General features: G+C 43.4%; 1 protein-coding gene across 1 annotated transcript; it reads right to left on the bottom strand.

Moving 5' to 3' along the window:
- Positions 1–11,838: 11,838 nt before the first annotated feature.
- On the bottom strand, positions 11,839–14,143 carry LOC127761242 (aspartyl protease family protein 2). Its single transcript, XM_052285508.1, has one exon. The coding sequence runs from the start codon at positions 13,873–13,875 to the stop codon at positions 12,331–12,333; it is 1,545 nt and encodes a 514-aa protein (XP_052141468.1). The 5' UTR covers positions 13,876–14,143; the 3' UTR covers positions 11,839–12,330.
- Between the last annotated feature and the right edge of the window lie 725 nt (positions 14,144–14,868).

Below are 14,868 nucleotides of genomic sequence, written 5' to 3'. Positions count from 1 at the left end.
CAACTTCAAGGATAAGTGTACGGTCGCTGCACACGTGTTTTTCCTTTTCCCTTTTTCTTCTATTTTCTTTCCTTTTGGGGGAAAAAGAATCACGTGTGTCCATTTTTGCGGCCTCAACACATGCATGGCCAGGACGGCCACATATATAATTTGCATATTTTTATTTTTCACTATTTCAAAACGGCAACATTGAAATAAACAAAACTAACTTGTTGGTTGTTGCTCATAATTTCTCCAGTCGATTGGTGCTATAGATTACATTAGCGACTCAAGACTTATCTAACTTTGACTACTGATATGTCGAAAACTAATTAAAATGATCAATGAAAAAAAAGACATGATTACATATCTGGTGAGATACTATTGATTTTCTTTGCATGTCATTCATTTTCGTTATTTTTTTGCTTACACGTCTACCAAAAGGTGATGGTCAATGTTGCATGTTGACGATCGCCATCCAAATTAAAATATAGTATATTCTGGATATAGGTTGTTATATCTTTGTCGAATTGGAGATTAGGCACATGACTGATTTGCGGCCAGGTATTTTTACCATAGTTACATTGAACTAAGACAACCATCCTTTTAGACTTAACACCAGCTGAGTTATATCCTCAACTTTCCCAACTTACATATCTCGTTTTCCACGTGCACACTTTTCAAACGGCTAAATAGTGTGTTTTTTTTAAAAAAAATTTCTATACGAAAGTTGCTTTAAAAATTTATATTGATCCATTTTTTTTAAAAAAGTAAATACTTAATTAATCACGCGCTAATGAACCACTCCATTTTCCGTGCACAGAAGATTAGTTCCCAACACTACCAAACGAACACAGCCATTAGGGCAGTCCCAACCCATAGTGTCCATAAGCAGTGTTTGTGGTGCCATGTCAATAAGACATCACAATAGAAACTAGACTCTACAACCCATGGTTTTCTTAAAGTGGACCATTAATAAATACATCATCTCTCTTCTCTACCAATCATATTTATTCTTCATCTATTATGAAGACACTGTTCTCTCCCAATGCAAAACTTGATAGTGTCTAGTGCATAGGTTCTCGTGTTGAAGCTGTGTCTTGCATGAGACCCAGTTTCTTGCTCTCTTCACTCTCTCTCTTAATTAATATAGTGCCACATAAGCTAAAAATCCTACATGGCAATGTAGTTAATGCCATAGACACCATTCTAGATGGAGGGTTGGGAGTGACCTTAGTATATGTTTGCACATTAGACAGGGGATTGCATAGATGATGTAAATTTTGTACTTATGGCAAGAATAAGAACCGGTGCCAACTATAGTATAGGCCGGTGATTGATCTAGTTAAATCGCATATTATTTGGTATAGCTAATTTAGGGATTTTGTGCAATGTTGCTTGCTTTATTTGTCCAATCAGTACGGATACGTCACATCCCTCCAAAATCCCTTATATTATGGGACGGAGGCAGTACTTTGTCATATTTGTATATTACTTCCTCCGTTTCACAATGTAAGTCATTCTAGCATTTCCCATATTTATGTTGATGTTAATGAATCTAGACATATATACTATCTAGATTCATTAACATCAATATAAATGTTGGAAATGCTAGAATGACTTACATTGTGAAACGGAGGAAGTATAAGATTCTAAAGAAATAGTACAGTAAAATTATATAAGTGGAGCTTTCCTATCCAGATTCGTATTATCAGGCATATATAACACATCTATTCATAATCTCTTATATTATGGGATGTAGGGATTACTTCGTCATGTATGTATATTCTAAGACTCTAAAGAATGAATACAACAAAATTATATAGGTGGACCTATACAAATTACCATATCATATCTATCATGTGTGAAGACAAGAAAGAAGAAAAACAGATTATAGGTTTGTAGCCAGCTACAGCACGAGCTCTAATAAATAATATGAGAGAGATGTGTGCCATATATTAACGGTGTACTCCCTTAGTAACATAAAAAAACTAATATAGTACTAGATGCGATACATTTTAGTCTAATGAATCTGGGCATGTCTCTTTTCAAATTCATTATAATATAATGTGTCACATCCAGTTCTAGATTCATTTTAGGGACGGGGGAGTAGTATATATGTAAAGTTAATTATTATTATTATATAGGTGAGCTATTAGATTAGATTAACTGTGGATGATATGTTTACTGTTTTAGCTAAAAGTAAAGAATATTATTAAACTTTATCCGATACATACTGGTTACCGCCCTGAGTCCTGCAATGTGTCCTGCAATGTGTCATACAGGGGTGGATCTACAGTATAACGACCGGTGTCAGACGACACCGACGACTTTCGGCAAAATCTATAATTAAATTGCTTATCCACATATTATAAGGCTCCCATCGGATGGTCCAATAAGCCAAAGAATAAGCCAAATTTTAAATTTTCAAATTTAATTTTGAGATTAATTTTGAGATATATTCAATGTAGTATTTTTTCAGGATTGGCTTTTAAGTTATAAAGAACACATATATAAAAGTTTTACCTATAAATTTATTTTTATTTCCTAATAAGCCGTTTTGGCTTATTAGAAAAAAAGCCAACCGATGGGGACCTAACACTATGATCTAAACATAATTAGCATACTATGACACTTACGATACCGACGAATCAATTTTCTGGATTCGCCACTGGTGTCATATGTGGTCAGTGTACTTCCTTCGTTAAAAAACTAATCTAACATTAGATTGGATATTTTTAAAGATTTGTTGCATAAAAAAAATATCTCATCCAATATTTTTTTAAGACGAAAAGAGTATAATATAGCATCTGAATCGGTGTGCTAGATCGACTAAAATAAGCCATACAGCATCAATTTTGCACACAACCGTGACTCATTGGAGAAGCCGCTAAAAAAACGTTGCCATCTTTTAATCCATTTACATGGTCCAAAGCTGATCAGTTGGTTACCAACTCAACTCACATCACACGAACGTGGCTGACAAAACTAGCTTAGGAAAGTGAGCAGCGCACACACAAAGTCCTACAGATCTGAATAGTCAAGTGGTACTGACTTGTTTGCAGTTAAGCTGTGGTTTTAACTTAATGTCCTCCATGGAATTTGCAAGGAAGTCTTGTCCATAATTGATATTGCTTCCGGGCTTATCCCTGAATGAGGCAGCTGGAAAGGAGGAGAAATTAAGCCCCGAATTAGCAAAAATTCTCCGAATCGAACGGCGAAAGGCCAGGTCGGCAGCACGTACGGTCAGTGCACATGCCCCTGTGCTCGCGTTTCCATAGGTCAGAGAAACGACACGGCGTGGTCGGGAGAGGGATTCTTGCCTGGCCCAGCGTTTGTTCTCAGGTACAAATCTATTGCAGTTTAGTGTGGCTTGTGTAATCCAACAATATTGCATGGTTGAAAACCTACATATTATAACACAAGAATTTCTCTGGTGCTTAAAAAAGTATCTATAAGTATCAAAATTTTATAATAAAATTAAAAAATGATATCTTGCGTATTTTCTCAAAAAAATATGTTTACAACACGATAGGGAGAGTTGTACATAATGTGGAGTTGATGTGGAGTTGATGAGTTTACACTACTACAAATCCGGTTTTTCCATACGATCCAATCCCGGTTTTCGCAGGCAGCAGGGTGATCTGCACACACTAAATGATATGTGAAAATCACTATTTTTACGTGTGGTGGTGCACCCGCATGCGAAAGTCCGATTTTTGCGTGCGGGTGCTTACATCGCTTGTACGCAAAAATAAAAAACCAAAAAAAAAACCAAAAATGGTGAAACCCTAACCCTCGAAGCCGCTGCTGTCATCTTCACCGTCGTTGCTTGAAGCCGTCGACGCCGGCGAGAACGAGGTAGGGGGCTAGGTGCGGCCAGGTCCGCCCGCTCCCGTCGTAGTCGCCGTCGCCGGATCCGCCGCCACCACGCGGGTGGAGGGCGGCCGCCGTCGGATCCGCACAGGCGATGCAACCACGCCTCCCCACCGCCAGATCCGTCGTTGCTACGTGGGTGGAGGGTGGCCGCTGTCGGATCCGCGCGGGCGACGGCCGCCGCCGTCAGATATGTGCCTTCGCACGCCTCCTCCACCCTCCCCTGCTGCTTGAGTGCTCCACCGCCGTCGAGAGGGAGGAGAGGGGAGAGGAGGAGTGAGGGAGAAGAGGAGGAAACCGTCGCCGTCACCACTGCCGCTGCCAGGAGGGAGGGGTAGGGAGAGGAGGTGGGGAGAGGAGGAGTGAGGGAGAGGAGTGGGAGAGAGAGAGTGCCGGGAGAGGAGTGGGGGTGAGGGAGAGAGAGAGGAGTGGTGAATAAAAAAAGAGTAGGAATTTTCCGGGGGTATTTTCGCATGCAGATGAGTTAGAGCCCCGCTTGTGAAAATACCATTATTTTCATGTGCAGATATTTTAAATAGTCCGTCCGGGAAAAAATATTTTTTGCATACGGATTTCTTAAGGAGCTGTATGGGAAAATGAGAGTCGAATTTCGTAGACGCGAATACTTTTGGTCCGTCTGCTACTTATTGGGTGCTCGTCCAAAAAAATATTTTTTATAGTGTTTGTGTTAACTTCTGCCTACCTCTGCACTATATGATATAGTCATGAATCATCTATGTTCTTTGGGTTGATAGCATCCATGCCACTGCAAATTTGCCTATTCAGAAAAATACCATTACAATTCGTCTATTCGTAACCGTGCCACTAGAATTTTACAAAACTAAAACCGTGCCATTGCCGTCACGTTTTCCATCCATCTCTTTTTTTTTTCTATTTTCTTCCTTCTTTCTCCTGTCTCCTCTTACTCTGCTTCGTCAACCACGGCGACAGTGACCTCGTCGATGAGAGAGCGAGGCGAAAGGAGCTTGGGTCGTCGTCGCTAGCATCTAGCGCGGCTCAAATCTGGTCGTCGTCGATCCCGTCGGTGGCCTGCCTAGACAAGAGGACGGCGAGGCGCGCGGCGTAGTCAGAGTTGCCGACTTGGGCAGGGACGCCACAGAGAAGGTCGCACCCGGCACCGCCGTGGAGGAGGTCGCCCCCGACGTTGGATCTAGCGAGCCGGCAGCTGGATCCATGCGGCGGCGGAGGAGGAGGAGACAATGGATTTGGGGATTTCGCCACCGCTCCCATTTCTTCCCGGAGCCAAGCCGGCGACCTCCGAGGAGGAGAGGGAGCTTGCTGGCGACCCAACCATGGTAGGCGGTGGCAGTGGGCGAGCGGCGTCAGATCTGAGCTGGCAGCCATCTCCACCGCCAGCCACTGCGTGTCCCACTTTTAGTATTTCTTAACGATATTACTAGAAATATAAATTCCTAGCAATGGCGCTAGAAATGGTCCTGGTATATATATGATTCACAGAAAGAATCCGCAAACGCACGGATATACTATTATAGCATTTCACCCGGGAGTATTGCAAGGTATCGTATTTATTTAATCCCAATGAAAGATTGTAAGAGAGAACTATGCTAATAATGTATACATGCACTTGTATAATCAAAGTCTAGGCAGGGGTTGTTGACGCAGAAAACACACGCTGGCCTGGGAGATCTGCTTAGCTCAAGTGCAGGTCCAAATCTCGATGAGATGCGGACGTGCTAGTCAGTTTGATCCTACAACTGACAAGATATGTATACAGTAGATCAAATAGCCGATCGGCTGACAAGCCGATGGAGTAATCCCAGCCGATGTCGATTGGGTTTTGAGCAATCGGCTATATGTCCAATGTAGATAATGATATAAAGGCAATTGGCTGATGATAATAAAATATAACAGTAATATAATCCAGTATAAACCAATCGGCTAATAATGATATGATAGATAAGCATCGATCCGAAGGTTAAAGCATACATCGGCTGGAGGTCCGATGTCATTAAATCCATAAGATTAGATAAACAATAAAATCATTGTTGCGATCGGCTAAATCCAACTTGTATGTAATCCTTGTAAGCCGATGCAACATCCAGATAACTTATCGGCTAGCACCCCGATAAAACACTAGCATGAACCTATCGGCTTAACAAGATTTATATTATCAACAACAATCTAGTAGGTCGAACCTAACCGATGCAGCACGACATTGTATATGATAATCTAATACTCGATAAGCCGATAGATCTATCTAATATGATGGATATAACAAATTTATTTATAATAGCATTGTGATTGTAAAGATATATCTGCTAAGACAGAAGATCGGACCTAACTAAGACAGTTCCAACTAAACCGATGCGTCTCTAAACACAATGCAATTAGAGATAGAATTGAGATATCAGGTAGGCAAATATATCAACCAAACCAGAGCGATCCAAGAGATCGAAGCGGTGCAGCCTTGAACAACACCAATGTAGCCGATAGATTCACCAGGGCCAGCAGAACGTAGGACTTACCCCTTCGCCGGAGATCGAACTGAACCGATGCAGCCCCGCGTCAGGTGCCAAATTCCGCCGGATGATAAGTAAAAATCTCAGTAAAGAGGGTGGCGATGCGCCAAGAGCAGTTGTATTGATCGAGAGATATATTACAATGACCCCGGGTGTATATATTTATACCCATAAGTAGATACCCATAAGTAGATACTAGTCCTTGTAGAACAAGAAAGAAACTTTTCTAAAGATAAAAGGAAAACATAAAGTCTTTATCGGACACTAAACACGCATTCCTAAAGATAAAAGGAAACTAACAAATACTGCCTAATTAATAGATAAACTGCTATGCCGCATCCTCCTTGAACTCGGTCACTTCTGGATAAACTTCCTTTAATAGATTAATTTCCTTAACCGAATATAGCAAGAATCCGGCTATTGGCGACTTGATAATTCCCATCGGCTGATTCCAGGACTCTGAAGCCGATACTGACTCTAGGCCAACGGTGACTTCGGGCTTACCAAATTTTGGCGTTAATAGGGGTTAAGATATTTATATGGGTAGAGTGACACGAAGCAAAGCACTCATATATCTCATTTAATCATTCCTAAACTAAGTGGAAGAAGAAATAGAAAAACAATCAATTCCTATAACTCTAGTATACACTCAACTTTAGTTTACACCTGCTAATATACAACCATATAGCCAATACTCCCTAAGAGTGCCCTCCTGGTGTTTCGAGAGACCACCCCAGGTTGCCAAGTTTCTTACGACAACCTGTCATTGCCATCCAACCGGGGCTAAATATGGAGGATTACCCTCCCCAGGAAAGTTTCTTAGGAATATATCGTGGAGGAATAACCGTACTGAGCTGTAACCATCAGCGGCCCACCTCGACTGACCCGTAACATATATGCCCAGATAATGATACTTAATAATCTAGACACCACATCTATACTATTAAATACTACTCTACATCCCTCGAGATGACATATAGTAACCGAGTGATCAGATATTAAACCCACACCACTGCACCTCTCTGGTAGGCTAACTATACGACTGCGCCGATACAGGTGTAAAGTAAAGACAATACTCAGATATACTAAAGTATCGAGAGTATATAAAGAATAATATTTCATTAATTCCGAGAGTCTTACAAAAGAAAGAAGGAAAACTACTAAAGCCATACCGAAATTCCTCCGAAGACTCCGAGGACTCCGAGAGCTATTCTATTATAATTCACTTAGCACTAGAATACTAAACTAATGTGTGGAAGAGATATCTTGAGCTTACTTGAGTGTGTGAAGGAGTAGAGGAGGTGATGGCTTTTTATAGCTGAAGAATGACGGTTGTGGTAGTTGGAAAGGTCGGTAATACCCTCCAACTACCATTGGGAGTGAATTCCCACCGTCTAATCAAAGCCCTGGATCAAACGGTGCTGGGACTGGTTTAGCCAAACCCAGGGTTTGGCCGAACCCTCGGCTGGGCAACCAGCCCAGTACTTGGCAGTCCGTCCCCTGTTCTGCTTTTAGACTAAGATCAGTGAATTATGGGCCCATTTGATCGTGTCAATTCTAAGTTTCTGGCCCATTTCTCCACAAGTCTGATTCTCGACAACGTCTGATTGTTTGTTCGAGTATTTTGATGTCGATTCTCCTCCATATTGTGTCTCTTCCTCTACAGATAGATAGAATCTAAGTACAAGTGGAAATAGATTATTCTAAAACAAATATGCATTGCAAGTATAGTTAATTCTCCTTTATTTTAGTTATATTTTAGTTAGTTCTCTATTTCTTGTTGGTTGCAGGATCAAATCAACTGGCACGCTAACACACCCGAAGGCGAGCTTTGAAACTGCACTGGAGTTAAGCAAATCTCCTAGGCCTCATATTTTTCGTCAGCAGTTCTTTAGCTTAAATATTTGAACGGAAGACAAGGAATCAACTGGAGGCATTACTTCTTTTGAGTAGTAAATGTGTTATTATGGATAGGTTGATGTCTTGTTTCTTTTTGGTGTACTTCTGTTGACCACACAACTTAGAGCCGGCACAAGGAGTAGTCATAGTCTCTTCTGTTTAATATAACAAAAAAAAAGAATAATCATAATCTCTTCGGTACAAATTTGGTCTCAGTTTATCCCTCAACATTGAAATGAAGAATTTCACATATTTCTAACCATTTATTATTGCTCAGTTTTTTTATATCTTTCTTTATTATCACTATTTCACATTTTATCTTTTTATTGAACGGAGACATGATATATGTTTATCTAGTATACTTATCAGCAACTAAATCAAACAAGATTAACTATGTAGTGTTCATTTGGTCTTAGTCCACGCGCACTAAATTACGCGCACTAAATTATGCATCAAAATAAGTATTTTATAAATTTATAAATTTATGTAGTAGATTACACTTACCAACAAGTCCGTGTAATACCACAATTTACTTAAAAAAAACCTGCACAAACAAAAAAAAATGCCATTATACTAAGTCACAGGTTTTAATACTAGTACAGACTACAGTGAAGTTTAACGCAGTTCCATACCTAGTAGACATACTCCAGTGCAGATTAGCCTGGAAATGCTCGCACGCATATGTTTATACGCAGTTTCTGATGGCAATTAAATCGATCAATCGATCTTGGGTAAACGATTACGATATAATCGAGGTAGATGAGTTTATGGGGGCAATCAATGGCACGTACGCAGCATCCCTCCGGCCACCGGCACCGCACCGGGTTTGCATTGGTCGGTGCGTCTAAAAACGATGGGAGTATACAATTCCAACTAGATCGTTCGTCCGTTCGTTGCTCCTACCAACCCAGACCGTACGGACTTCCGGCCGGCGACTTCTGTTGTTAGACCATGACTACCGTGTTTTCCCTTTCACTTTCATCCTCCACTTTGTTTAGCCTTGAATGGATTTATGAATAGCAGTGCACCTTCTGTTAATTAAAGATAGGTTAGGAGAGGTGAGAAGGGGACAACTTCATTTTTACAGTAGTAAAATATATTTTAGATCATTGATTTATGGTTCAATATATATGTTTAATTGTTAATTTCTCTAACAATATATTTATAAAGCTTATTAAACTATACAAATGTATTTTTCATGGTGGATTAGTCTATTAATATTAATAATCTTCGCTATAAATCTTTGTATCATATATATTCTGTAATAATTAAAAAAAATTAACGTTTGGAACGTCATCTACTTAGGGAGTACCAGCTGGTTCTTAACAGAGATGCTCTATATAATATTCCCTCCATCCACAAAAGTTACATCTATTACTTTTGTCACCAAGACCAAGAAGAAATTAAATCATTTTGAAAGTAACAAAATGAAGAAGTAAATGCAAGCATGCAACCAATAAGTATTTAGATGACTTCTTGGATTCTAATCAAACATTTAATTTATCTCTTCATTTAAGTTTTGAATGAATAAAGATTACAAATATAAACAACTTATTTGGAAAAACTCAAATGTGAAATAGGTGTAACTTTTGTGGATGGAGGGAGTACTATGATTACTGGGGCTGTTTGGTACAGCTCCAACTCCTAAATATTACTCCAGGAGTTGAGTCTGGAGTGGAGTTGTGGAGCTGCCTAAAACCAGCTCCACAACTCTAGTTTATTTTGTGAGAGAGCTCCACCTAACTCTACTTCTAGTTTTATTGGAGCTGAAACTGTTTGGCTGAGCTCCGAGCTAGAGCTGGAGCTGGAGCTGTGCCAAACAGGTTACTACCTCCATACCATAATAATGGTTTTTATAGGATTTAAATTAATCCTAAAATAGTTGTCACAGTAGAGTATTAATTGCCCGATCAATCATTTCACATTCAAAATTTTCCCTATTATACCATCAACCACTCTCCTACTCTTACCTACTTCATTTGTCTCATAAAAAAACCTACACATGTATGTCAGTTTTTTTTCTCAAACCTTAATATATACTAAATATTTTAGAATTACAATTATTTTAGGACAGAGATAATATCTTACTACTCCATCCGTCCCAAAATATAAGCATTTTTGGATCCTGATACGGTCTACGAGATGCTACTTTGACCAACAATACCTATAAAAGTAAGATGCTTTAAATAAAAAGAGTTGTATACGATGATAGTTTGTTTAATGATAAATCTAGTAACATCAATTTTACATGATTGATCTTTTTTATTTTTTTGCTATTATTAGTTAAAAATATTTGATTTGTCACTATGCTAAAAATACTTATATTTTAGAACGGATGAAGTAAGTTACTATGCATGAGAAACTGAAGTTAGTACAGTACTTATCCTAGCTGGCACCTGGCAGTCATTGACGTAGTAGTAGTGATTTGTTGACAAGGTCCTAGATTCCTAGTAGGGCATATGTGTTCTTCAGCAGATATGCTAATTAATTACTCCAATCAGGTTTAGAACCGAGGATGCGTAAATTAGCAGGCACAACTGTTTTTTGGAAAATTCCGAGAACCAGGCTGCTGTTGCCGGACCGGCCGGAAGGTTGAGAACCATCCAGCCATCTAGGCAATATTACACGATCTCAAACCGGCACGTGTCGTCTTAGAAATCGGTAAAACACAGACCCACGAATCAACCCCATTTTGAATGGAAAAAGAACCAAACTGTCCTGAAATTCTCCATTGAATATTACAATTTGTAGACTAAATCAGAAAGAATAATTCGTACCTCCAATCCCTTTTCTTAGAAAAAAAAAGTGAAACAGCTAGCCCAGCAATTAGGCCTCCTTTAATGGTTGAGCTTGTGCACTAGCTCATACTTGTCCACCTCGTACAAGAAATAGCAAAAAGTCTACCTCTCCAATAGATTGTCTCACAGCATATTGTTTAAAATGCTTTGGGTTTTCACAATTCCTCTCACATTTTCTTTACTAGCTTAGCTCTTGAAGAAGAGATAGTGCATTCTCTCTCCTTATCTTCTCTCTCTTCTACATCATACAAAAACTGATGTGGAGATTTATGAGCTAGCTGACTCACCTTATAGGAGACCTTAGGCCAGCTCGCGCGCGGTCCATCACCATGCGATCCAATCCCATCCAATCCACCTGTGAGGCTGTGACGGCAAGATCGGCACCGCCAGCCACCGCGCGCTCGAAACGAACTGCGCGAGTAGGTCGAGTCGTGCGCTCCGAAGCAAAGCAAAGCAAAACCACCTGCGATTCTCTGCGAGCTCGACCAACGAACGAATCCAACCAACTCCTCACGCGCGCGCCTATGAGTTGACAAAAGAAAACCGCGGTGTCAGCGTTGCATTCGCCGAGCGGCACACGACTCTGATCGAGGCGGCGTTGCAGATTTCCAGCTTGTTCAGTTGTTCTTTACCGGCTACTAGTAGACGAGACGTTGACGCCACCAGGGAAGAACACTGTTTCTGTCCACGCCTCCACGGCATCAGGAAGAAAGATTGCAATCATGTCATACCCTGTAACTCTGTATCAATTCGTTTGCTCAGCTATGCCCAGGTGAGATTTCGGTTCAATTATGCCTGAGCGGTCACGTTTCGCAATGAAGAAAGAAAAAAGAAACTGTTCTGATGATTGATTTCTGTATAATATTTGCACCCAGAAAGGGGAACCATCACACACAAACAGGACGACAGGATCCAATATGTCACGATCCTAACAATACTACTAGTTGTACTACTAAGCTATCAACACCAGAGAGATCAGAGCAAGCTGGAGAAGAAAATTCTTGCGAAATGTTTTGAACCAAAATCTGTATACAAACTGCAATCTTTTTGGTAAAAAAGTATTCCTAATTATTCCTAAAAAAATCTCTGTTACTTGGAGATTTCGAAACCTTTGTGCTACATACAACTTTGCGTGTCAACCCCCTCCTCCTGACCTTTAATTTCCGCCCCCAAAATTTCTACACCCAAATTTGCCCCAAATTTGGCCACACCTAAACCCGAATTCGATCAAAATGAGGACCTTCAAATTGGTGGATCCTCTCGTGGCCGGCGCCGGCTTACACCTCGGCGCACCGCCGCGGCGCAAAGCCGAGGCGGTTGTTCTGCAGGTCGTAGAGGACGTGGAAGTTCTGCTGCTGGAAGTTGCCGATGATGGACATGGCGGAGCGCGGCGTGCCGAGGACGGCGAGGCACATGATGCCGTCGGGGTCGAGGCGGACGAAGTAGTTCTCCGCCGGGAAGTCCCAGACGGCGCCGTCGGCGAACAGGAGGGAGAACTCCGGCACCTCCACCCTCTCCACGCCGGACACGTTGTAGCACGGGCTCAGCACCGGGAAGTCGGCGACGAGAGGGTACGCCTTGTCCATGCGCTCCACGAACGCCCGCCGGATCACCTCGTACGCCGGCTCCGCGAAGTAGCTCAGCGTCGTGCCGGAGTCGATGATTGTGCCGCCGGATCCGTCCTTGCCGACGTCCCACGTGGACGGCGAGATGTTGAGCTTCTCGCCGCCGACGAGGACGCCCTTGAGCTGGACGTAGTAGAATGTGTCCGCCGCCGCCGCCGCGGACGGCGCGAACGCCGTGTAGTTGAGCCGCGGGTGGCCGAGCAGCGCGTCGTCGTCGCCGAACACGATCTTGCTCCCGACGCTGCTGCCGTGGTCGACGAGGCAGTAGGAGAAGGCGTGGCCGTACACGGCGCGGAGCTGGGACGCGAAGGAGAGGGCGCCGCGGCCGAGGCCGAGCAGCCCCGCGGCCCCGTGGAAGAGGCCGCGGTTCGAGTGGCCGCAGCCGAGCACCACGTCGTCGACGCGCCGGGACGCGCCGGGGGCGGTGAGGTTGACGGTGAAGGCCTCGAGGGCGAGGTCGCCGGTGGTATTCGACTGGTCGCCGTACCAGTAGTAGTACGGGCACGGGTCGGACTGCGGGCGGCGGCACGCCCTGGGCGCCGTCGGCGGCGCGACGAGGCCGCAGCGGGGGTCGCCGCAGGTGACGTTGCGGTAGGAAAGGGAGGCCGCCGGGTCGAACACCGGGCCGCGCTGCTCGAAGCAATCGAGGCAGGGCACGCACTGCAGCCAGTTGAGGTCGCTGCCGGTGTCCATGATCATCTGGAACCGCCGCGGCGGCGTACCGACGTAGAGATCCACCAAGTACTCCCCGGACCCGACCGCGACGCCGGACTCCACCGTCGCCACAATCCGCTCTGCCAGCGCGCGCCGCGGCGTCGAATTCGTCGCTGCCCTACCTCCGCCTGCTCCGGCCACCCTCCTGAGCATCGTGTGGATCCGGGCAACGTCCTTCCCCGCGGAATCCAAGAACGACTCCTTCCTCGTCCTGCCCGCCGCGGCGGCCTCGGCGGCGGACCGGTGGGTCATATGCAGCTTCAGCGAAGGGGACCGGCTCACCTCCTCCACCCCCTGCACCATCAGCTTCCCGTCGCATCCGCCATCCGCGACGCCGGCGTTGAACGGCGGGAACTCGATCCCGTACAGCGGCGACGACGACGACGACGCGTTGAGCTTGGCGCCACCACCACCAGCAACAAGAAACGGCGAGGCCACAGCCAAGAACAAGACCACCAGAGAGCGCACGGCGAGCCGCGTCATGGCTAAGCCCACATGAGACAGGCGGCGCCGATGTGGTGGTGGAAGAAGAGGAAGAAGAAGAGGGCGGTGGCCGCGCGCTGGGAGAGAGAGGAAAATAGCGAAAAAGGCGCGAGGTGGGGAGAGAGGTTGGAGGAGGAGGAGGAGGAGGTGGGTTTTGAACGCGGCGAGAAGAGAAGAGGGAGAATGTTAGGGGGAGGTGGCCGTGGAAAAACGCGGCTTCGTCCAAGATGGGGGAAGAAGAAGACTTCGGACCAGAGCTCAGCTGAGCTCAGCTGCCGAACCTTTTCAGAAATTTCCTTCTTCCTTTTTTTTGTTTGAATTTATTTATTGATGAGGGGGAGATTCTTAAATGAAAATGCTCTCAAGCTCGCGGTCGCAGCACCTGCTAGGCTGCTCTGCGTAACTGCGTTGGTGCGCAGCTTACACACACGCCCTGCACGAAATGCACGTTTTTCTACCGAAAATATTATAAAATTTTCAGCAAGATTTGGAATTCTCTTTAATTGCAGGTTCTAATATTTCTTAACTGCTGTTGGATGTGGAATGACAATTTAAGATTCGGCTCCCATGATCATCTCCTTAACTCCTTTATGCTAAGTTTGATCCAGCAACTTCCTCATTTCTCCCTGAGCACACTTCCCAGACTTTTTAATTATGTGTTTCGTCCAAAAACTTAATATATAAAAGTTTCTTTAAAAATAAATATTTTTTCAAGTTTGCATTAGTTAATAGTTAATTAATCACTCGCTTTATCTTCCCCCTTTTTCATACCGTGAAAAATCTTACCGAGTTGCTTAAAAGGAACGGACCTTAAATTTGTGGTTGTTGAATATGGAATCCAGAGTTTATGGTTCATCTTCCATGTTCATAACTTTAGGCTCCGTTCAAATGAGTGGTACTCCCTCTGTTTCAGGTTACAGGTTACAGGATGTTTTCACTTTGATCAAAGTCAAACTGTTTTAAATTTGCTAAGTTTATAAGCAAATATAATAC

The sequence above is a fragment of the Oryza glaberrima genome, chromosome 2 (assembly GCF_000147395.1).
Source record: "Oryza glaberrima chromosome 2, OglaRS2, whole genome shotgun sequence".
NCBI lineage: Eukaryota > Viridiplantae > Streptophyta > Magnoliopsida > Poales > Poaceae > Oryza > Oryza glaberrima.
This window is presented reverse-complemented; position numbering and strand designations above follow the sequence as displayed.